A 24,795-nucleotide genomic window follows, 5' to 3' on the forward strand; every position below is an offset into this window, starting at 1 on the left:
CATGTACTGCTCTCAAGCCAGGTGTCACCCATCTTGTATTTGTGCCTCTCATTTTTTTTTGCCCAAGTGCAATACTTTACATTTCTCCCTGTTAAAATTCATCTTGTTTGTTTTTGCCCAGTTCTCTAATCTGTCAAGGTCATTTTGAAGTGTGATCCTGTCCTCTGGGGTGTTAGCCACCCCTCCCAGTTTGGTGTCATCTGCAAATTTGATCAGGATGCCCTTGAGTCCATCATCCAAGTCGTTGATAAAGATGTTGAATAAGATCTCAGCTGGGTTCTGTATGTTCCTTCCTTCCACTTCTAAATATGTAACCGTATTTAATTTTTGTCTTTTTTTCTTTTGCCAAGCCAATAATTTCCCACATTTATTAGCCGACTCAAATGTCTTTTGTCTCATTTGTTTGATTTTCCATTCTATCTCCTGGTTCATCATTTTCATGTATTGTACTTGATGTAACTTTATTTCTCTCAAAATCTCTTGCGACTTTGGTTTTGCTCTCAATTTCTTTTCACTTTCTTTTATTTTCTCCAGTATTTTATCCTTCTTCTCATTTTGGATTCTCTTCTTTAATGCATTCTGTTGTATCAAGAACCCTCTCATAACAGCTTTACTTGCGTCCCAGATTACTCTTTTTTCCACATTGGTATTCATATTTATCTCAAAATAATCTCTCAAGGTTTTTTGGGCCTTCTTAAGCACTTCTTCATCTCTGAATAAGGAGTCATTCATCCTCCATCTGAAGGAACCAGTTGGTGTTACAAAGTTGGTGTTAATTCTTTATTAGCAAAAACATGACCATCACAGACTTGGCTGTCAGGCCTAAGGAGCACAGCAGCTCATCCCTGGTAGGTCTTACCCCATAAAAATCAGTTGCTGAGACTGAAAGTACCTACTTCCCCACAGCCATCTAAGTCCCTTCCCCACCAGGGCTTTCCCCAAACAATTAGAGACTACACCTGTGTGGAGCCTGCTGCTGTTCTGCCCATTTCAGCCCTCTTCTGGGGCTAGGAGACAGGAGGAGATGGGGGCTTGTTGCAGCAGGAAGGGGGACATCTGTGACTCTTCAAAAGCCTGATTTATCTCTGCCTCATGGCCTCTTCAGCCTCTGCTTCTGTTCTTCTCAGAAGCAGACTCTCCCTGCTCACTAAACCCTCTTTCCTCTTCAGCTTCTGACAATTCCTCTTCCCAGTCTTGCCCCTCTTCTCCCTGTGACTACTCATTGTCATCACACCACCACTCCCCAGGCTCTGAGCCCTGTTCCTTTGGGGATTCCCCAACTGGTTCCTCCCACCATTCTTCTTTCTCCAACAAGTCCATGACACTCTCCTCCTTTGGTCAATGGTTGTGGGTCAGCCCCCACAGAACACAACTACGCCAGGAGTTGCCTGTTCTCAGTCTTGCATTTTACGCTCTTGAAAAAAGTAATTGTGGTTATTTAATTGCCAGCTTTCCCCTAGGGCCTGGTCTACAAACATTTAAAGACAATAACAATGAAAGCAGCATACTTCAAATAGTCAAAGATCTGCATTGGCTCCCAGTACGTTTCCGAGCACAATTCAAAGTGTTGGTGCTGACCTTTAAAGCCCTAAACAGCCTCGGTCCTGTATACATGAAGGAGCGTCTTCACTCCCATCGTTCAGCCCGGACTCTGAGATCCAGCGCCAAGGGCCTTCTGGCGGTTCCCTCATTGTGAGAAGGTTACAGGGAACCAGGCAGAGGGCCTTCTCGGTAGTGGCGCCTGCCCTGTGGAACGCCTTCCCAGCAGATGTCAAAGCAATAAACAACTATTTTACTTTTAAAAGACAACTGAAGGCAGCCCTCCTTAGGGAAGTTTTTAATGTCTGATGCTGTACTGTTTTTAATATTCAGTAAGAAGCCGCCCAGAGTGTCTGGGAAAACCCAGCCAGATGGGCGGGGTATGAATAATAATAAGTTGTTGTTGTTGTTGTTGTTGTTGTTGTTGTTGTTAAAAGGCATCCAGTTGCGTAGCGAACAAACAACCTTCCAAAATATATAGTGGATTTCATATCTAAAAACAATTAAAACAATTTATATATCCAAAATAATCCCAGGTGCAATGCAGATGAAAAATAGGATTAAATAATCTCCACTTGTTGAAACAGGAAAGAGGAGCCACAGGAGCTGAAAAGAAAATGGGAGTTCCAAAGTACATTTATTAAGGATGGGTTAAGGACCTTCATGGGTGGCCAGTTTTTAGTCCTTAGTCAACAGAGCGCAAGGGTCTTCTTTTGAGTTTGTACTTCTGGTACACAGAAGTCACAAGCAGTGTGGAAACAGGATATTTTCCACCTGGAGATAAAATGGCATGTCATCCCCCCCCCCAACCCAGCACTACCTGTTGCAGGATCCGTAGTACAGTCAACCAAAGGGAAGCAGTCTTTGTTGCCTCCTGACCATCAACTGGGCAGGGTTTGCCGCTCCACTTTCTTTGTGCTTTGGGAACTCATCTCACCTGTCCTGTGCAGTCCCACCTTGTCGCGCAGGTAATGCATTAGGAGTAAGACTGAGCAGTTAATGTTCGCCAGGAGTTGTCGTTGGTCTGCAAGAAGAGGAGCCAAGGATGGTTTCTATGGGCAGCAGCTGAGCCCACGCACCATAACAGGCAGGGTTTTATATATATATATAGCAAGAGCCTGGGAGTGGGGTGTGGACTGAGTTCCCTTACCTTTTAAAAATTAAAGATATATATATATATATATATATATATATATATATATATATATATGCTTTCGTAGATTTTCACGGGTACAGGAATGCAGGTTTTGGTGTCTTCGGGTGTCTTCCCGTGTAAGAGTCGGGGTGTCTGGGCGACGTTTCGACGAGGTCTCACTCGTCATCTTCAGGCTGGTGCTTTCGGCTTCTTGTTACTGGAACAGTAACAAGTAACTCTGTTCCAGTAACAAGAAGCCGAAAGCACCAGCCTGAAGATGACGAGTGAGACCTCGTCGAAACGTCGCCCAGACACCCCGACTCTTACACGGGAAGACACCCGAAGACACCAAAACCTGCATATATATATATATATATATATATTTCTGGCAGAGAGGGCTGGAACAGACATACATCCAATGCCTAAGCCAAAAATCCACCTATATCTCTAATCAATAAAGTTGTGGCCGTTTCTAATCCAGATCATTGTCTGCCTGGGCAGAGGCACTGTGACTGGGCCCACAATAAACAAACAAACAGACATTGTGGTGAGTTCCCCCACCCTATCCCCCCAGAAAAAAATCACTGGCTAGAAGAGACACTGGTCTGCTTTCCATGGGAAAGTCTCCCCCAACCCCCAATGTTTTGTATCCACGTGAGGCTAGGAGAGATCTCAGACTAGCATCCAGGACAACTGCTGCCAGTTAGTGTGGTCAGTACTGAGCTAGATGGACCAATGGCCTGGCTCAGTATAAGGCAGCTTCCTCTGTTCCTACAACCCATGTTTATTGGGTTCCCCCTTACCTCCATATTTAACACAGATAAACATTCCCCAAATCCCCTTGGTTCAGCTGGGCAGCTCTCGACCAGCTGAACCGCCCAGGAGCCATTGTGACACCTCAGAATAACCTCATAATGAGAGCCAGTGTGGCGTAATGGTTAGAGTGTTGGACTAGGACCTGGGAGAACAGGGTTTGAATCCCCACTTGGCCATGAAGCTAGAGTTGCCATATTTTGAAGAGCGAAGAAGAGGATGATATGACGTCTCTCAGTTTAAATACCCCTACTATATGTCGGGGGACGCAGGTGGCACTGTGGGTTAAACCACAGAGCCTAGGACTTGCTGATCAGAAGGCTGGTTGTTCGAGTCTCCGCGATGGGGTGAGCTCCCGTTGCTTGGTCCCTGCTCCTGCCAACCCAGCAGTTCAAAAGCACATCAAAGTGCAAGTAGATAATAGGTACCGCTCCGGTGGGAAGGTAAACGGTGTTTCCGTGTGCTGCTCTGGTTCGCCAGAAGAGGCTTAGTCATGCTGGTCACATGACCCGGAAGCTGTACGCCGGCTCCCTCGGCCAGTAAAGTGAGATGAACGCCGCAACCCCAGAGTCGGCCACGACTCAACCTAATGATCAGGGGTCCCTTTACCTTTACTATATGTAGGCTACAGAAGCTGTGATCTATTGCTGGTGGGGAGCAAGAGAAGAGAAGAGGAAAGTAAGTCCTGTCTACGTCTCATCCAGAAAGTATAGCCAGAGACATTTTGGCAAATTTTAAAAATCCACCTGGACAGAAATTTTATCCCTGGAAAAGAGGATATGTCCTGGAAAAAGAGGACAAATGGCAACCCTACATGAAGCTCCCTGGGTGACCTTGAGCCAGTCACCATCACTTAGCCTAACCTCCCTCAAAGGGTTGTTGTGAGGATGAAATGGGGAGGAAGCATGAACCATGTACACCACCTTGAGATCCTTGGAATATGAAGGTGGTATATAAATGTAAATAATAATGATGATGGTGATGGTGATGATGGAACACAATGTGAGGGAGGCTGTGGTGTTAAAATCTCTGCAGGCATCTGCAGCTATGGCTGATCTCTGAAACAAATCAGGAAAGAAAAACAGTCAGCTGTACTGTTTTGCTTAGAGAGTCACCATCCAAAATCTGTGAGAAGGAAGACAGACTTTGGTCTTTCAAATTTCAACAGAAACTTGTGCGAGGTTAAAATTCGGCACACTCCTAGATGGAAACAAGAGCAGGATTTTGATTCACTTGCAGTGTAAAAATTATTGTGGACAATATGGTTCGATGTAAAATTTGGAGTACGAATGAATATGCAGTTGTAGATGTTTAAAAGGAGACTCCATGGAGGGGATGGGGGGAAGCTGCGGGATTTGGAGAATCTCTTTATATCATTAGTTTGTGTTTAGTTGCACTTTGTATTTGTAAAATCAATAAATATTCTTTACAGGAACTACCATGAGGCATATGTCATAGTCGCAGAGCTCTGTGGCGCTGCCTCATGTCTGCCTCTGCTGCAAGAAGGATTAAGTATGCCTGCTCAAGGCCACAGCATAATCCCTGGCTATGCGAGCAGCTGAGCTGTAGGCAAAGGGCCGCATCTCAAGAGTAGAGCATCTGCTTTGCATGCAGAAGGCTCCCGGTTCAGTCCTCAGCACCTCCAGGTTGGGCTGGGAGACACCTCTGTCTGAAACCCTGGGCAGCTTCTGCCGGTGAGTGCAGGCAGCTCTGGGTTAGAGCAGGACCAATAGTCCAGCTTAGTGTAAGGCAGGTTCCTATGTCTCTACCCTGTCCCAGCCGAGAGAGCGGTGGCAGGAGGCTGAGATGACCAACTCTAGCAGGGGCAAGCAGGGCTGCCCTGGGAAGGTGGGTGTGAATAGGGGCGACTGTCCCAGGCCCCACGCTTTGGACGCCCCTGCTTATCACTGGTGGCACAGACAGTAGCCCAAACTTCCTGGCTGGTCTTGCTGTCTCCTACCCAACTGGATAACCTCTCAAACCCCTCACTTGTTAGAGCAAGGCAGAGAAGTCGGGCGGAGGCAGCAGCAGCAAAAGAAACGAGATTAAGAAAGGAGGGAATAGGCCACCGGAGCTAAAGTGGCTGCAAAAAACAAGAAATTTCAAGTTAGCAAGTGAAGGACACAGAGAGGAAGGCCACTGGCACTTTTTGCAGCTGCAAACAATGCAAATAAAGCCAAGGGGCATGTGGGTGGCCAGGCTTTTTGGGGGGGGGGTGTAGCCAAAGTTGTTGAGCTGTTCTTGAGAAATCACAAGTGAAAATGCCCCGTAAATAGGTCATTGCAGAGACAGGCTTCTGCTGTGGGGGGTAGAACTTTGGATAATTGAGTACTTTCAAATCCATAAAAATACATAGCCAGCTGAGGTTCTGCACCCCCTAACAAGAGGCCTGTCCCACCCTAACAAAAATCCTTTTCCCACCCATGCTTTCAGTGCTTTTCAATAATATCTGTGGATCTAGGGGGGCAGCTGCCCCCCTTGGCTACGTCCATGCCAGGGGACAATAGAGAGAGGGAGCCCAACAGGGCTAAAGTGGGTGCAAAAAATGGCTCAGAGTAAGAAAGGGGAAGGAGGATGTGGGGGAGAGGAAGGCTGCTGGCACTAATGCAGCTGCAAAAAGCAACACAAAGTTGCTGCTCAGTGTGTGGAGATTTCTGGGCTGGAAGACCCTTGGAGCCCCTTCCAACTCTGCAATTCTATGATTACACAGTATACTGGGTTTTGTAGTTGTAAACATTATTGCTTTCCCTTTTGCTCAAGACCACACTGCATTAGGGGTGCAAGAAGGTGCCTTATCCCAAATCTGATCATTGGTCCATTTAGCTCAGTGAAGCAGGTTGTGGACTCTCCTTCCTTGGAGGTTTATAAGCAGCGGCTTGATGGCCATCTGTCATGGATGCTTCAGCTGAGATTGCATTGCAGAGGGTTGAATGAGATGACCCTTGGGGTCCCTTCCAACTGTATGATTCTAGGATTTTAAGAATGAAGATCATAGAATTATAGAATTGTTGGAAGGGACCAGAGGGGTCATCTAGTCCAACGCCTTGCAGTATAGGAAACTTTTGTCCATTATGGAGCTTGAACCCACAATCCTAAGATTAAGAGTCTCATGCTCTACTGACTGAGTTATCCCAGCAGAATGCTCCTTGTTGTGACCTAAAGTCACTGGCCTTCTTCACACATGACTCTATGCCATGGTTTGATAAAGTCACAAAACATGAATCAACCAGGTGCTGCCCAGAAGATGATCAGACAAACCATGGTTCCTGTCCCAAATGCTATACCCCTAGTATATTTGTAGTTTGGTGAGTGTTTAGGGTGGGGTGGTAAGCCAATACAAGGTTAATAATAATGCTGGGTTCACATGTAATGCTAAGCCACAGTTAAAAACCAAACAAGATTCTGTTCATGGTTTTTTAGCAGTAAGCCAACCATAGTTAAGCTGCACAAAGCTCACACATCACTAAACTATGGCTTAATAAACCACAGTTCAGCATTTTGTGCAAACCGGGCTACTGAATCATTTCTTGAATGCATCTGCAACATGTTCATGGAAAACAAAACAGATTTGAGCAAGGCATTTCAGAACAATACTCAGTATAGAACTCCCACACAATTAAAATATATCAACCCACCCTACAGTCCCAATTGTTGGAGAGGCTGTGCCCTGAAAGACACTTATTTCTACCTATGGTGTAAGTAAATTTTGGGTGCTGGTCCAGAAAGAGCTTTCTGCATCAGTTACATAAACTATTGTTTACTCCCCGTATTTGTGTATATTATCCTTACATTTGAAGGAACCAGGGGTCCTTCAAATGTCCAAGGGGTTTCGCTGCCTGAAGCAAAGGGCAAAAGTTGCCTCCTCCCCCCACTCCCATTCCATTTACAAAAGCCCTATTGCACCCCAAGGGCAATGGCCTAGTAGTTTACTGGGTTCAGGAGATGCTGCATGGGATGCATGCACAGAGCTCTCTCCACTCATTGCCCCTCAACATTTACCACCTGAGGCAGTTGCCTCCCTCTGCCTCATGGTAGTTCCTGTAAATAACTTTTTGACATTCTTATTTATTGCTGCTAGGCAAACGGTAGTACAACAACACAAACTTTTGAGCAATCTGTCCTAGCAAGCACCGTATAAAAACATTTGGAACAATGCAATTTTAGAAAAGATTACCCACAATCTACATTCATGGCAGCGTAAAGAACAGCCACTGCCTTTTAGTACAATATGGTGGGACCTTGTTATATTATTAAATACTGGGGGACACACCCCAAACCCTAGAAATTGATAAATGGTAGGATTTTGGTTTATGCACCAACTACTGGTGCTGAAGAAACTGAAATTGACCAATATTCATGGATTAAAGAACCTTTTAATGACGGTGAAAGAGGAGAGCACAAAATATGGTCTGAAGCTCAACATCAAAAAAACGAAGATCATGGCCACTGGGCCCATCACCTCCTGGCAAATAGATGGGGAAGAAATGGAGGCAGTGAGAGATTTTACTTTCTTGGGCTCCATGATCACTGCAGATGGTGACATCAGCCACGAAATTAAAAGACGCCTTCTTCTTGGGAGAAAAGCAATGACAAACCTAGGCAGCATCTTAAAAAGCAGAGACATCACCTTGCCAACAAAGGTCCATATAGTTAAAGCTATGGTTTTCCCAGTGAGAGCTGGACCATAAAGAAGGCTGATCACCAAAGAATTGATGCTTTTGAATTATGGTGCTGGAGGAGACTCTTGAGAGTCCCATGGACTGCAAGAAGATCAAACCTATCCATTCTTAAGGAAATTAGCCCTGAGTGCTCACTGGAAGGACAGATTGTGAAGCTGAGGCTCCAATACTTTGGCCCCCTCATGAGAAGAGAAGACTCCCTGGAAAAGACCCTGATGTTAGGAAAGATTGAGGGCACAAGAAGAAGGGAACGACGGAGGACGAGATGGTTGGACAGTGTTCTCAAAGCTACCAGCATGAGTTTGACCAAACTGCAGGAGGCAGTGGAAGACAGGAGTGCCTGGCGTGCTCTGGTCCATGGGATCATGAAGAGTCGGACACGACTAAATGACTAAACAACAACAACAACAGGATTTTGGTTAGATGGAGTATTGAAGGGAAGATTGCAGGCTGGAGGGAAAATACAGGCAAAGCTTTCTTTCCAAGACAGGGCCTCACCTGGGGTAAAGGAGTTAATGTGGCAAAAAGTGTTGATGGCCCTTGTAAGAGGAATCTTGGGTGTGGGCAGACAGAAGGTTCCCAGAGTAACTGGATGAAAGGTGACAGGAAAAGAGTCTTCAGAGCAAGGTATGCTGGGAAGAAGCAGAAAGAGGCCAAAACTGAGATCCATTTTGGGAAGGTTGGCTGAAGTCTGGTTAGGAGAGATGACTTGGACTCCAGTGCTGTTCTGCTATGAAGTACAAGCCCCTCTTGAAAGGACCATGCTGTAAGATCTGGACTCTCTCCATGCAGACTGAAGGTGTATATAGGTCAATAAACCATATTTCTTAAAGGAGTTTCTGCTGTGTCTTCAGTTCTTCAAATTGTTCAGTTGGTAGAGCATGAGACTTTTAATCTCAGGGTTGTGGGTTTGAGCCCCATGTTAGGCAAAAGATTCCTGCATTGCAGGGGGCTGGACTAGATGCCCCTCATGATCCCTTCCAAATCTACAATTCTATGATTCTCCAAAGGAGCACAGACCCTGGGTGAGTGCTTGGAACCCTCTGAAATCTTGCTGCTGCTTGGCAGAGAGTCGGGGTGGGGGTGGCGCCCAACTTTTGTAGCAATGTATACCTCTAATCACAGAAAAGAACATCTGTGAGAAACCGCAAGAACGATTTGGCTTGCATGATCTTCTTATGGTCTTCTGTCAAGGTCCAGCTTCTATTCTTGTATTTGTACTTATCCTCCCCTCCCATTGATGTATGACTTCCTTACATATGGAGCCAATGCTCCAGATCTCCTGTTTTCTTATGGCGGATGGGGGGATGTTCTATGTTGACTTCATATTTTCTGTTTGTTATCTATACAGTTAAGAATCCAATCAGTTATTTATTTATTTTAAAAAAACCCCTCTATTTTGGACAGCAGTATAAATGTTGACCTCAGTTCTGCAATTAGTGAAAACTGGTGGTGACATTTATCTAGGACAAGCCAGTTCAAAAGGTAAAAATGTGTCCAGATGCAGAAGCTCAGGAATGGAACCTAGGAAGTTGCCTTATAATGAATCAGACTCATTGGTCCAATATTGTCTGCTATGACCGGCAGCAGCTCTCCAAGGTTTCAGACAGGGATCTCACTCAGCCCTACCTGGAGATGCCAAGGATTGGACAGGGCACCTTCGGCACTCAAACCAGGAGTTATACCAGTGAGCCAAATCCCTTCCCATGTAATTTGACAATGTTCTTAACTGCAGGGAAAGATCACAACTAGAGATCCCCACTAGAAAAGGAAATGTGTCTTAGGCTGCCTGTGTATTGGTGGCTTAAAACACAGCTAGGTAGAGCCAGTGTGGTGTAGTGGTTAAGAGCGGTAGTCTCGTAATCTGGGGAACCGGGTTTGAGTCTCCGCTCCTCCACATGCAGCTGCTGGGTGACCTTGGGCCAGTCATACTTCTTTGAAGTCTCTCAGCCTCACTCACCTCACAGAGTGTTTGTTGTGGGGGAGGAAGGGAAAGGAGAATGTTAGCCGCTTTGAGACTCCTTAAGGGGAGTGAAAGGCGGGATATCAAATCCAAACTCTTCTTCTTCTTCTTCTTCTTCTTTTTCTCAATTGAAGCTAGTTTTGAGGGGAGCACATCAAGATGCAGTATTTCATAAGAAACAAAGGAATAGATACAGAATAGAGCAGACATGTTGTGCTCCTTCTGGTGTGCCACCCTTTGGTCCCCACCCTCTCACTTGCGGCTCCTAGAAGCTGTCAGAATGAGACAGCAGCCACAATCCTGGGAATGGCTTTGACTGGCCGGGTAAACCAGGTGAGGGAAGTCAGTGGGTCAAACCATCGGTGTGTTAGGGACTTCCCTGCATGCGAAGACAGGCTCCAGCATACTGAGCAGATCAGACCAACTGTGGGTCCAATGGTCAAGAAGGCAGTTTTTGCACGTGCTGTAGAGGGAAACAAGGGGGCAGGTGGAGCTTGTCCACCTGGGAAGGTAACCCATGTAGAAGAATGAAAACTCAGATCCTAAACCTCCACTAGCTTGTGGGATACCTTCAGGAGAAGAAAAGGCTCAGGAGTAAACCCTATACAAATCCAGAGTGCAGTCCCTAAGATGGTTGGATGGGGCCTTGTACGCCTCCTTCTAGCAACTCCTGCAGCCAAGCGGGTCCCAAACGTATTGCTCTGTTTTGCTTTGGACCACATCAGTGAAGCTGGCAGGTGGATCTTGTTGTCTGGATGGCCTGGGACACTGCCCAAACTTGTGGGCCAGGGAGGACACTTCAATTTGATTTCACCCCTGGAGGTGCACCCCATTGTCTCTCGAGACAGACAGATGCCAGCAACAACTTTAAAGAGCAAATGTTGACCTCTGCCGTTGGCCACTCCTTCCTGTAGGGCAGGAATGATGCTGTCTTCCTCTGGCTCTGAGCAGAGTGGGAAAAAGAAGTTAGCAACACATTGCTGCTGAACTCCACTCAAGGCCTTGTGGGCAAATCTCACTGAGCTTGCTGTTGCTCACTTGGCTTGCTATGCTGACCCTCCCTGCTCGGTCACCCTGCCCAGGCCATGTTAAGAATTCCCCGTGGCTGCTGCAGCAACTGTTTCAAACTTTTGCATCCACATCTCTCTTGGCCTGTTTTTCAGATATCCAGGAGTGTCATGAGCTGAACTTGCTCTCTGCTTGCAAGTGGGGTGGGGCCGTGGACCTGGAGAATGTGGGTGATGCCAGCAAAGAATCGTCACTTGGAGAATCATCATGACCAGATATGGCCTGCAGGTGAGAGGGTGGATGAAATATACTCGGAGTCCTGCAGTGATTTCATGCTCTTTATTGCAGCTTGTAAAACAGTGATTGAATTGTCCCCCAAACCTCAGGCTTTTATATACATTATTTACACAATGAGTCCCGTCTGACTGGCTGATTCTGCTTCCCTCCTGGAGCCTGATTGGTCTTCTCCTGCAGGCCAATCAGTTGTTGCATTCTACAATCCTACCAGCCTAATAGGCTGATTAACTTCCTCTTGGAGCCTGATTGGTCTTCTCCTGCAAGCCAATCAGTTGTTCCATTCTAGGATCCTACCTGCCTATTGTTCTAGGATCCAAGCTTAGTACATAACAGTGGACTTCTATTCAGGCCACATTCAAATTCCCCCACCCTCCTCCAAACCCAAGTGATGGGCAGCCCGGCTTGCGCTCTGGGGAGGTCTCTTTCGTGTCACTAAAACAGTCGTTTGGCTTCACACTTGGAGGCACACTCCGTTGTCTCTCAAGACAGATGGCCGCCTACAATTGCTTCCCAGACCAGTGGTGGGAGTGCACTGGATGGATAGTGAACATGTGAACACAGCCTTAATGCCACCCTGGGCTGCATGGTTATATGAGTAGCAGGACTGTAAGGATGCGCTAGAGAGAAATAATGAGGCAAATCAATCCTTTTTATTAGGCATAATAGTGATGTGTCTGCATATGGTCATCAGAGGAAGCAGAAGCAGCAGTGCACAGCAGGAAGAAGGACAACAGAAATTTCATGGGTTGGAATAGAAACAGATGACGCCTGAGAGTTTTCCCTCACCAAAGCTGCTATGTCTTATCCACATGTTATTCTATCCTCCATATTTTATAGGACTATAAGATCCCAATTTATCTTCTCAATAATTCCTCTACACATTATATCTTGAAAGGACATTCAAAGCATATTCTTTCCCTCAAAGAATTCTTGGCACTGTAGTTTACCCCTCACAGAGATACAACTCCCGGTAACCCTAAACAAACTACAATGCCCAGAATTCTTTGAGGGAAAGAATGAGCTTCGAATGTGCTTCAAAGGTACAGTGTTCATACACAGCCTCGGGAGAATCCTCTCTTTCTTTTTTTAACAGCCAACTCCAAACCTAAGGCTGCACAGACACTATAAACTGAAAGCACATCCAAAGCACATGGCTTTCTGCAAAAAAAAATTCTGGGAACTGTAATTACCCCCCCCCCCCAAGCTGGAATTCCCAGCTCCCTTAAGAAACTAGTTCCCAGGATTCTTTGAGGGAAAACATGTGCTTTAAATGTGTGGTATGGTGGTATGTACAGAAAATGTGGCCAAGTTCTTCTCCATAGCCATCAAAACCAGGCCAAAGCGATTAAAGGGAAGATGAATTCAGAGATAAAACTATGCATTTTCCAACTGCTTCTGAGCATTCACCTGTTTTGTTATATTCTTACTTCATAAGGCACAATTTGTGTGCATGCATATTGTGAATATTATGTATACTGTGGAAGACTTGATAGCCCTACAATGTACCTGAGGGCTAGAGGGGTTGATCCACAACATACATTAAAAGCACACTACTTCCCCCGTAAGAATCATGGAAGCTATAGTTTATATAGCTCTGTGCAGCGGAAACCACAGTTCCCAGTATTTTTTTGTGGGAAAGTTATGTGCTTCAAATGTGTGATGAGTGCGTTTTGGACATACTGTGCAAATGTGCCGTTAGCACCAAATAAGCTAAACTGAAAACAAAAGCAGCTTGGAGGCCAAGCAGAGGAAAGATAAGGGGTGGAAAAGGGCTAGTGCTGGAGAAAGAAGGACCTTAAACCCTGTTCCTAAGCCTGCAGACGTAAAAGAACACTTGGCAGGGCTGTATCTATAGATGGGCTGGCTGAGGGATCAAGGATTTCTAAGGGGTCAATGCTTTTGGGGAAAGGTTCTCTAAAAAGACGGGCAATAGCCTCAGAAGCCCCTAGCCAGGGAGCATGACAGACCCACAAGTGGCTGTTCCACAGGCCCTACTCGATGTTGACCTTGAGGGTAGGGTCTGCAGGAATGCCAGCCACTCCTCCAGCCTTGCCCATGGCATTGTTGCAGATGGGTAAATAGCCCCCACCAGGGAACAGCTCGCTGACACAGCAAATGCTTTCGCGATAGTTGGGCTTGAAGCTCTCCACTGCATCCTTGGAGACCCCTGCCCATTCCTGCAGGGAAAGAAAATGTTGAGAATGGAATGAGGTAACCCACTCTGCTATGCCTGCCTCCATGGCTTTCCTTCTGGGCTGGGCAGTTTCTTCACTTGCTCAAGTGATGGCCCAGAAAAGACAAAAGCACTGATCTTCTTCTGCCTTGCTATGCCACCCACAATGTAGAGATATAGTTGTGCACAGACAGTATGCTTGCAAAAGTAGACTCTGAGATTCTGCAAGCCTTAGAGCCTCCAGTTATCTGAGGCTTGGCTGAGTCAGTCCTCTGCAGGCATTTTGCCATCTCTCTATGCAGAGATGCAAATTCTGACTTCAAATGTTGCAGAACGCAAGCTACCAAATTTCCCATCTAAATGATCACAGGCATGTTCTTCTTAAGTTTCACTCCTCCCTGGGACAGTGCATTTTAATTCTTTTAACCCCTCCCCCAATTGATTTCCCAACAGAACCTGTCCAAATAAATCCAATTTACCTTTAAATTACCCCTGATTACCTCCCCAAATCATAAATAGGTAATGTATCCTTAAATTATTGTTTTCTCCAAATTAATATCCTAGCCAAGATCACCCCCAATAAAATTGCTCCCAAAATCATTCACCCACTCAGAAACACTTGGAGCACTGAAAAAAAATATCTGGGGCAGAGGCATGCCCCTTACCCCTTTCCTAGCAATGTTATAGTTATGTGGGGCAGGGCTTCTGACCTGGGAGATTACCTTGAGAGGATAGAGAGTCTACATAGCCCAGTTTCTTACCGAGAAATTGCCTTGGTGCGCAGTAAAAAGATCTTCAAATTTATTCCTGGGGTTGGGAATCCTGGGCATCAGTACCAGCCAAACTCTGTGGGGAAGTTAAATTGATTAGAGGTGGGGGTCTTCTCTTTATTGTTTTGAGAGATACTAGGTAGAGTGGCCAGAATTGCAAAGAGTTCTCCCTCTAAGGGAATGTTGCCTGGAGAGCCAAACCAACGACCATCCCCAGCAAGGTGGCACTGTTGATCTTTCCAAGAACATCAGCCTTATTTGTGGGGCTCATTCATAAAAGTCAGTCCTGGCCACACAGTGAACTGTGTTCCGTCATAGAGCTGGATTGGTTTTCAGTCTGTGATGAGATGTGTATGGAAAAAGTGACCTCATCGTGTACTGAAAATCATTCTGGCTGAGCGGCAACAGAGCAAACTGACAAGCCCTTTTTCTCTGCTGCTAGCAGTGAAGTCAGTGCTCTGCAAGGGCCAGTTCTTCTTTTTAAACTAGCCTTCGGTCTGCAGCAAAAGCACTCAAAATGAAATTTGTTTTTTGTGGCACATTATTTTGTAAGGCTCATTTTTGTTTGCTCTTAAAATGCTTTTGAAGCCGTGCCAAGAAATGTGAAGTACTGTACACCCCCCACCTCCATCTGTTGTTCAGCTGCTGTTGCTGCTGCTGATTGTCCTTGATGACAGATGACATGGTCAGTTCCCCCACTGGGGCCTTCCACAAACTGGGGCCTTCTAAATAAAAAAATTCCTTCCAGTAGCACCTTAAAGACCAACTAAGTTAGTTCTTGGTATGAGCTTTCGTGTGCATGCACACTTCTTCAGATACTTCATCTGTAACTGGGGCCTTCTAGATACTTCAGACTTCAGCTCCCATCATCCTGGCATTAGCTAGGGATTATGGGAGTTGTAGTCCAAAATATATGGAGGGCATCAGGTTTGGGAAAGGCTGCTCAGTTGTTCAAGCCAATCCCGGAGCTCCCAGCAGAGGCACTAGCAGCTAATGGCCTCTGAAACGTGGGGATCTGGATGATAGCCATCCATGATCCTCAGTTGCCAACATTTGCTTGTCACAGAACATCATTCACCTTCTGAGCCATTTTGGATAGAACAGAGATGAGAGAGCAAGCATGGGGAAACCAACCGTCTTTACTGGTGAGCTGTTCCCAGTTGCCAGCTAGGCTGTCCCCCCATGTCCCACAAAGCAAAGTCAGCCATGGGTCTAGTATGATTGCTCAACTTACCTCTCCATGCGCATTAGGCTCAAGAGAAGGAGAAGCAGGAGGAGGACAGAACCTACAGGGATGATGATTCTCTGTATCCAGATTGAGACAGGGGGGTCATCTGAGTGAGACAAGCCTGGGCGTTAGAAAGCATGCCCCAGAGAAAGAGGAATAGCCTCACATTGCCTCTCCCTACCTTCCCTAGGTCACTGGAGCTGCCTAGACGAGGGACATTGTTCCATACCATCCAACATTCCTCAGATGAAAAGAGGGAAGTAGCTTCTGTTCTACATCAGTATCACTGCTAGCTAGTTGTATTTACTGACTGGGGTTTTCTTTTTCCCTCAGGCTCCCCTAAATTCCACAGTTTTGTATGTATCCTTAAATAACTTTTGTACCTAACCAGGAGAAGATGCTCAATCAGTGATGCTGATGAAGAATAGAATGTCCTTATTCTCATCCAAGGAATGTTGGAGGCTGTGTTGTTCCTGGAGGGGCTGGGTAGCCAGTCAAACACAGGAGGCAGCAATACAGGCCTCTGGAAACTCTGGTCCCACAGCTTTCCTGCCTAGGTTCTGGCTTAAAGCCAAGTGCCGCTAGGGAAACAGAGGTGTCTCTCTGCAGTTGATCCAGAAAGGGAGGCCATGTCCCACTGCTGCAGCTTGCAGGTGGGACTCAGCCAACAAGGAGGCATCCTAGGGATCTGTCATTCGTTGGGAGCACTTGCAGACTCTTTCAAGGTGGGACTCCAACACCTACTGCAAAGTTCAGGTTGCACAATTATTAAATCTGATTTGGGGCTCTTGCTCAACAAAACCGTTTTCGCCTTCCCCTAAAGACTGGACGTTTTTTGAGATGGCAGTGGCTTGACTTATAACTTGACTTATATTATTATTTAGGGAAGTTTTTTAAATGTTTTATTATGTTTTAATACATGCTGAAAGTCCTCCAGAGTGGCTGGGGCAACCCATGTAGAATCTAGACACACACACATATATATAAAAGCTGTGAAAATTGTTTTTTTTAAAAAAAAAAAGTTTTAAAAAGTGCATTGAATTTGTCATTAAGCTCACCATTGCCATCTAGTGTCACATTTGTATAATGCACTTAAAACATTATATTTGCAGCTGTATAGCTGAGTCCCTAGTCAGATGGGTGGGGTACAAATAATAAAAGTATTATTATTATTATTATTATTATTATTATTATTATTATTATTATTACCTCCTTGCAAAATCAAACCAAACTCAAAAGCTCTATAAACAAGAGCATTTGGAAGCACTTTTAATCTCAAACATGGATCTTAGAAGTTGCAGGCCCCACAGTGCCCAGTAGAGGGCAGTACTGCTTACTTTTGATAAGCCCTTCAGAATCCACTGTTTTGAATTAGAATTGAAACAGCGGTTGTTGTTATATTTGTGAAACACCCCTCGAAAAAAGGCCTCCCCCTCCCTACACCTTTCTCAGCTCATCACCCCCATGGAGAAGCAAGCAGTATCAGATCTCTTTAATTCTCCCACCCATTATTTTTCATACTGCATTTTATAAGATGAGTGGAAGGGTTGAACAATTATAAATATTTCTGTTTAGGGCATATATATATATATATATATATATATATATATATATGCTTTCGTAGATTTTCACGGGTACAGGAATGCAGGTTTTGGTGTCTTCGGGTGTCTTCCCGTGTAAGAGTCGGGGTGTCTGTGCGACGTTTCGACGAGGTCTCACTCGTCATCTTCAGGCTGGTGCTTTCGGCTTCTTGTTACTGGAACAGAGCCAGTTCTTGTTACTGTTCCAGTAACAAGAAGCCGAAAGCACCAGCCTGAAGATGACGAGTGAGACCTCGTCGAAACGTCGCACAGACACCCCGACTCTTACACGGGAAGACACCCGAAGACACCAAAACCTGCATATATATATATATATATATATATATATATATAGTTATCTGCAAGTTCAGCTGCTACAGTTTCCTGCAACATTAGGGGCTTCTCCAGACAACCTGTTTAATCAGCATTTGTCATGATTCACTTTCACAAAGCTTCCTTGGAGGTTAGATTACATCTGGGCTTTATTAAGCATTTATTCCTATTTATTCACAGGGAAGTCATATGGCAAAAATCACTCATCTTGCTTTCACCCTGACTTGCTTGCACTGTCTTTATATCTCTTAGACATTTTCCCATTAACAATTTTCTCACTTTATGATGCATTCCCCAATCACCTTCCAATCTGCAAGAAGACGCCCCCCATGTATAAAACGCCCCCTATTTTTGAGGACTCCAAATTAAGAAAACACCCCTCAGCACTACCCGTATATAAGACGAGCCCCAATTTTAAACCTAATTTTTGGTTTAAAAAACCCCATGTCTTATACACGGAAAAATACGGTATATTTTTTTTCAAAAGGAAAAAACATGGATTTGTTGTGCTAGGCACTTTAATCCATTTTAGTTGTAGAAACCTCAGTTTCCAGGTAACTAAATTATTTATAATCTGCACTTCCATAAATATAGAGCAAGGCGATATACAACATACAAAGTTATAATAAATTCAGAAAGATGTCACTTAAAGCATCACTAAACACATCAATAAATGCTGGTGGGTTAAAAAGAGAAATTCTTATTACAAAGACTTATCTAAACAATATAGTTTTCAGGGGATATCTTAAACAAGGCAGGGATTGTTTCTGCCGAACCTCTATTGGCAGGGAGTTCCACAGGGCATGGCCTGCCACACCAAAGGCTTGGTCTCTGGCTAAGGCCAACAAGAGCGCAGGGCTTCTGGAACCACCAGGAAGATCTCAGTGATTGAAGTAGAGTGTAAGAAATCAGTGAGCCTTTAAGGTCCTTTGGGACCAAGTTGCTAAGGGCTTTTTGAATCAGGAAAATGGCCTTGAACCTTACTCTATAGCAAATCAGCAACCAGCACAACTCACTCAGGGGGCAGCAGGGAAGGTGGTGGTTTAAGATTCCTGCTAAGTGACTTTCCTGCATAGAATCATAGAATTGCAGAGTCTCAAGAGACCATGAGCGTCATTTTAGTCCAGCTCCCTGAAATGCAGGAATCTTTTCCCCAACATGGGGCTCGAACCCACAACCCTGAGATTAAGAGTCTCATGCTCTACCAGCTGAGTTATCTCTTCCAACTCTACCATTCTATGATTCTACTATGGCTTTGAACCAGGCATTGGGAAACTAGCACCCCCTCATCAAGCCCATCCATCGCATTATGGATGGACTGAGCAATGAAGTAGTAACTCAGTGTGGCATCTATGATTTCTTGTTAAATGACTGGCAGACTTTGAAAAGCCGTTATCACTGGATCAAGTTCATCTGTTCTGCTGAATTAATTGCAGTAAATAGTTTTAAGTGGGTTTTTGAATAAATGTGCAATTCATTGTTACTGCTATTCTGAATGATCATGTGAGTTTTAGTGGACCGAGTGGCAGTTTACTACCGTAGTTAGCAGACTCTAATTTTGTTGCATTCCCATGATCAATCTATATCATTAACCTCTATTATTATTGTTTCAGTATTATTTTTATTATTTTGTGTGTGTGGTTTTTTTCATTATTGTGGGAGTCTTTTGTTTTTTCCAGCTGCATCATATGGTCCATGGTAAATCCGGCAATGGAAAATTTCTCTGGTGCCCCCCCCCTTGATGCCCTAAGCAGTGCTTATTTTGATCAATGGTTAATCCAGCCCTGGCTAGAGTGCTGGGCCCTTCAAGGATTCTCCGTTCTCTCCAAGGAGGTGAAGCCTCAAGGAGGAAGTCAGAATACAGAGGTTTAAAAGGCTTCATTCTGCTCCCAACTCTTGTTCAGTCATAACTCCCTCTCCATGGTCTCCTAGACCTGATTCATCCTCTGTGGATTTCAGCATCATACCACAGCATCATACCAGCATCATACCACTGCCCAACAATAATAGAAAGATCATCTGTACCTTCGCTAGTGGTGTTTCCCCTCCAGGATAAAGGACCGACTGGGTCGCTCCAAAAGTTTGTGGTTGCACAAACAGACCTTACTTTAGACTTGACATAGAACGTGTAGAGCTTTTTGGGATCCACACTGGCTACGCTGTACTTCATATCATTGGTCTTCACCTCCTGAAAGGGAATGCCAGAGAGGTAAATGTGCACCTGGCACAGAAAGCAGCAGTACCCCCCCCCCGCCCTTGGTGCCTCCCCCAATCAGCCTCATGCGAAACACAGCAGCACTTCCCCCGCAACTGAGTAAAATGATCAAGGGGATGGAGCAACTCTCTGTGAGGAAAGGTTTCAACATTTGTGGCTTTTTAGTTCAGAAAAATAGTTGGCAAGAGAAGACACGATACAAGTTTATATGATTATGCAGTGCAGAGGACACATCTTTTCTTCCTCTCATATAATATTAGAACTTGGGGCTGTCTGGTGAAGCTGAATGTTAGAAGGTCCAGGACAGACAAAATAAAAGCACCTCTTCACAGAGAGGAGAGTTACAACTATGGAACTCACCATCACAAGGGGCAGCCCAGAACATTTTGCTGCCTGAGGTGAAACAGGAAAGTGCCGCCCTGAGTGCACCCTGGCTGAAGCCTTGCTGACCAGTGATCTCATGAGAGCCCTGTGAAATCTCATGAGAACTCTGCAAGATTCCATGGGCCACCCTGAAATCTCGCTGGAAGCAGCTATGGGTCTCCATACACTGCTGAGGAAAGGTGAAGAGCTGAACTTTAGACAGGAAAAATGAGAAACGGAGAGAAGCCTAAAGGGAGAGATTAATCTCTTCCTATGAGAGTTGGGCTCTGAAGAAAAGAGAAGATTTAGTTTGGGCAAGGAGCACAACTGGGAAACGCTTACCAAATGAGGAATTGTATTGTTACACACACCACCCCAGTCTCCAAGTGGTGTGAGATCCCAGGGGCACCAGGGGCACTTACCAGAGGCTCTGTTTCCTTTTAGACAAAGACACACAGTGGAGACTGTGACATCTTTATGGTATATGGTTTATTTACTCGTATATACAGCCTGAGCCTAGATGTGCAGAGCATTCACATCCCAAGCAGGATGTTCCTTCCATTGCTGCAGCCTCTGATTCATGTCTGACCCTTTTCTCTGCCCACTACACACAGCTGAAAGAGGGGCCCCACCCTTCCTTGCTTGGCATAGTCTCCACCCTCCTAATGGCTTTCTTGAGGGGCTAATGACTCTGCCATTACTGGTTTCGTTCCTCCAATGAACCACACTCAGCTAACTATGCCTAAGCCAAATCCAGCAGAGTTTGGCACAGCTTAATCAAACCTTCAATTAATCAATTCCAACTTTTACTAAAACCAGGAATTATAGGGAGGATGTAGCACCCAGGAGTTGAAGGGATCCTTGCCAACCACACACCCCACCCCCAACCCCCGTATAACAATATTTTATAATGGGGGGGGGCTGTGGCTTCCACATCAGAAAGTCAAGGCAAATCTGCACTTAGCCCTCCCAACTGAGATAACACCAGTACCTGCCATTTTTTGTCCTTGCTGCTTTTATACGTGATACAATACTCCAAGCAGTGGTTTTTGGGGCTGGCTGAACCCCAAGACAGTAGCAGCTGGTTGTTGCTCTTCTCCTCATAGCAGAAGTTAATGGGTGGACTGGGTTTCACTAGGAGAGAGAAAAGAAATCTGTGTATATGCGAGAGGGAGAATATGCAACAGTGTATATGCAACAGCCACTCTACCTCCCTTGGCTCATATCAAGATCTAAATCAGTGGGTGATGCCACCCCCCGGGGGGCACTGGAACAATCCAGGGGCGAGGCAGTAGCCTTGGGTGCAATTAGGGGGAACTGAATAAAAATAAGGGGGCCGTGAAAGCGTAAAGAAGAGAACATTTTGAAAAACCATTCGTACATGATTCATCTGTTGCGTAATGACCCTCACTGCTAGGTTGCGCACCATTGTGGGGTGGGGACAATGCCTTTCAATATTATCTTTGTTATCTTAATTTTCAGTGTGCAATATGAATGTTACTATGGTTGGCTTTAATAAATGATTTTAGAATTCCAAGCTTCAAGGTGTCTTATTTATAACAACATCTTTCTTTACTATATCTTAGGATGTAGGTAGAAATATAGATGCATAAAAGAACGCAATTTTGTCACTACATCTTTCTGTTTCTTCACTTAAAGAAGGTAGGATTTCCACACACACACACACACCGAAAAGTCAGTGGTAGGTCAAATAAGTTTGGGAACCTCTGATCTAAATCTGCAGCCTAGTCACAGAGCAGTTCCACATGCTCATGAGAAACAGCATGATCTGGAAGATCAGAAGATCCCATTACTTATCCTTTCTTTGGATTCTCAGCTCAAATAACATTTTATGTGGTAAAGGATCCCAGTCTATTTCTGAATTGGATTTGAAATTATTTTATATATGAAAGGTACAAAATTGTTGACATTGTCTTTGGATGTGAAATGCCCTCCTCTATGCAGGAGACATGGGTGGGACGCGGGTGGCACTGTGGTCTAAACCACAGAGCCTAGGGCTTGCTGATCAGAAGGTCGGTGGTTCGAATCCCTGCGGCGGGGTGAGCTCTTGTTGCTTGGTCCCTGCTCCTGCAAACCTAGCAGTTCGAAAGCACGTCAAAGTGCAAGTAGATAAATAGCTACCGCTCTGGCGGGAAGGTAAATGGCATTTCCGTGCGCTGCTCTGGTTCACCAGAAGTGGCTTAGTCATGCTGGCCACATGACCCGGAAGCTGTACGCCAGCTCTCTCGGCCAGTAAAGTGAGATGAGCACCGCAACTAGAGTCATCCACAACTAGACCTAATGGTCAGGGGTCCCTTTACCTTTATGCAGGAGACACCAGCTTACAAATTAAAGGCAATTAAGGGGCACGTCAACATTAAGTCCTCAACTGCACTGAACAGGAATTGATAAAAAGGAAGAACCTGCAAAAAGGAAGCTTTTAATTAAAGGCACAATTGCCTTAAAGCCTTAACAGCAATTTAATTGCACTTTATTGGCATGGCGTTTGGGCATTTATTTTGGAACAAACCAGAATCTCTGGCAATGAGAAGGGACAGCCTGCTCACATTTAGTCTCCACCCCCCCCTTGTGACTTAGGTCTGATCTGAAGTGGGAGTAAACAACATAATACATCTCTAGAACGAGGGTCAGAAAGGAAAGTGTGGGTGGAGGATGAGGACTCTTCATCAGGGCTGAGCTCTGAAAATGCAGATGAGATCATGCAGATAAGGGCTCTGAGTCCCAGCAGAACAGGATGAAGAATTTGGGCCTCTTTTCTCCTGTGTTGCAGGCAGAGCATGGAAAGTTCATTGAAAAATAATAATCAATTCAAGTGTATCGTGTCCAAAGAGGAACTAATTCCTGTTCATGTTTGTTTCTTTACAAAAATAACCAGTTCACAGTTTGAGGTCATCCAAATAACTCCCGGCGAGAGAGAGATAGAGAGAGAGAGAAAATATTACAATGTTCTGTGCTGAAGTATGAAATACACTTAAGAAGACTGTTACAAGTGTGGACCTGAACCTCACAAGACTAACATAAAAACAAACACCTACAGCGAAATGCTTAAATTTATTTGCCCAACAATTACATTTCTTCAAGTAAAAGAATCCCAAAGAGCTTAAATAGTTTTAAAAAAAACAAAACATGTAAGGGGATGGACTTAGAAACTGTTCAAAGTTCTACCTGCAAATGAATTTAGTCACATTCCACTCACCCAGCAATTAAAGGGGACTCTTTTAAGTAGTTCAGGGATCTTTAGATAATTCAGTAAACTTCACTGAACTGAATTAGTCCGTTCTGACACACCAGCTACCATCCCTCAGACCATGTGGTGGGCCAGACTATATTTTTTTTTGGGGGGGGGGGAATGAATGAATTCCTATGCCCCACAAATAACCCTGAGATGCATTTTGAATAAAAGGACACATTCTACTCATGTAAAAACACGCTGATTCCCAGACTGTCCATGGGCCGGATTGAGAAGGCGATTGGGCCGCATCTGGCCCCCGGGCCTTAGGTTGCCGACCCCTGGGCTATAGGGCTCCCACTTATAAATACACCCACAAGTTGGTTTGGCTCAGCAGGAAATCTATACCTTGGTTCTGCAACTGCATTTCTTTTTGGAAAATCTTCGTACCGTCACTTGTGTTGACATAAATGTGAAAGTATTTAAACAGTTTAATCTCACGGAAGCGGCATCCAGTGTTAATATCACCACTCTGGAGGTAAATCTCACACTGCTTTTCTTTGCCAGACTCATACCTAAACAAAATGAGGCTTGGGGTTAGTCCTTTTCAACACCATTAGAGAACTGCAGTTCAGAACCTGAATACCTTGAGGACAGCCCTGTCTTGTTTGTCTTCTAGCCCAGGTGGAACATGCTTCTGAATACTAATACTAATATTTTTTATACCACACCCATCTGGCTGGATTTCCTCAGCCACTCTGGGTGGCTTACGGCACATAAAAAAATGTAAAACATTAGACATTTAAAATTTCCTGATACAGGGCTGCCTTCAGATGTCTTCTAAAAGTCATAGATAGGGGGTTTTTTTGCAGAAAAAGTAGCTCAGATTCAAAAAAAAGGTAGACTCCACCATGGGTGCAGGGCCAGGGTGGGAGAGTGCTTGACTCCTGTCTAGTCAAATTGCATGGGATCAATTCTAATCTATTACCTCTGAGGATGTGGACAGGCTGCTTGAAGGTGACCCAGAAACTACAAGTAATTCAGAATGTGGCAGCTAGACTGGTGACTGGGAGTGGCCGCAGAGACCATATAACACCGGTCTTGAAAGACCTACACTGGCTCCCAGTACATTTCCGAGCACAATTCAAAGTGTTGGTGCTAACAGTTAAAGCCCTAAATGGCCTCAGCCCAGTATACCTGAAGGAGCGTCTCTACCCCCATCGTTACCTCTGAGGGCCTCCTGGTGGTTCCCTCACTGGAAGAAGTGAGGTTACAGGGAGCCAGGAAGAGGGCCTTCTTGGTAGTGGTGCCTGCTCTGTGGAACGCTCTCTGGTCAGATGTCAAGTAAATGTTGCAAAATGGATGCTCAAATGCCAAGAGAGGGTTGAGGGCAGGTGTTGGTGGGGCAGAGCTCCATTTACCCTAAGAGCCTAACCTGGATGTGTCTGTCTATGCTAGGGCAGAAGGCTGGGAGGCCAAAAGGAGCTAGAGCTAGAGGCAGTAACTGGC

At 45.1% G+C, this 24,795-nt stretch overlaps 2 protein-coding genes and 1 long non-coding RNA gene across 4 annotated transcripts in view; 1 reads left to right on the top strand and 2 right to left on the bottom strand.

The window, feature by feature from the left end:
* LOC309524059 (uncharacterized protein CXorf65 homolog) overlaps positions 1-3,579 on the bottom strand; it is a 23,752-nt gene extending 20,173 nt beyond the window's left edge. For both annotated transcript variants that reach the window (XM_082208432.1, XM_082208431.1), the window contains exons 1-2: positions 3,478-3,579; positions 2,477-2,563 (exon numbers count right to left, since the gene is read on the bottom strand). In XM_082208432.1, coding sequence (XP_082064558.1) covers positions 2,477-2,563; positions 3,478-3,502 — 112 coding nt within the window. In that variant the 5' untranslated portion in view covers positions 3,503-3,579. The remainder of the gene's footprint in view (positions 1-2,476; positions 2,564-3,477) is intronic.
* LOC309524061 overlaps positions 1-12,633 on the top strand; it is a 25,090-nt gene extending 12,457 nt beyond the window's left edge. Inside the window, exons 3-4 of the long non-coding RNA XR_014215770.1 lie at positions 11,293-11,425; positions 12,092-12,633. This is a non-coding gene — a long non-coding RNA (uncharacterized lncRNA). The remainder of the gene's footprint in view (positions 1-11,292; positions 11,426-12,091) is intronic.
* IL2RG (interleukin 2 receptor subunit gamma) overlaps positions 11,462-24,795 on the bottom strand; it is a 17,395-nt gene continuing 4,061 nt past the window's right edge. The window contains exons 3-8 of the mRNA XM_082208428.1: positions 23,695-23,861; positions 21,088-21,230; positions 19,544-19,706; positions 15,612-15,711; positions 14,369-14,453; positions 11,462-13,611 (exon numbers count right to left, since the gene is read on the bottom strand). Of these exons, the coding sequence (XP_082064554.1) occupies positions 13,426-13,611; positions 14,369-14,453; positions 15,612-15,711; positions 19,544-19,706; positions 21,088-21,230; positions 23,695-23,861 (844 nt within the window). The 3' untranslated portion in view covers positions 11,462-13,425. The remainder of the gene's footprint in view (positions 13,612-14,368; positions 14,454-15,611; positions 15,712-19,543; positions 19,707-21,087; positions 21,231-23,694; positions 23,862-24,795) is intronic.

This window comes from Podarcis vaucheri (assembly GCF_965113315.1).
Source record: "Podarcis vaucheri genome assembly, chromosome: Z".
Lineage (NCBI taxonomy): Eukaryota > Metazoa > Chordata > Lepidosauria > Squamata > Lacertidae > Podarcis > Podarcis vaucheri.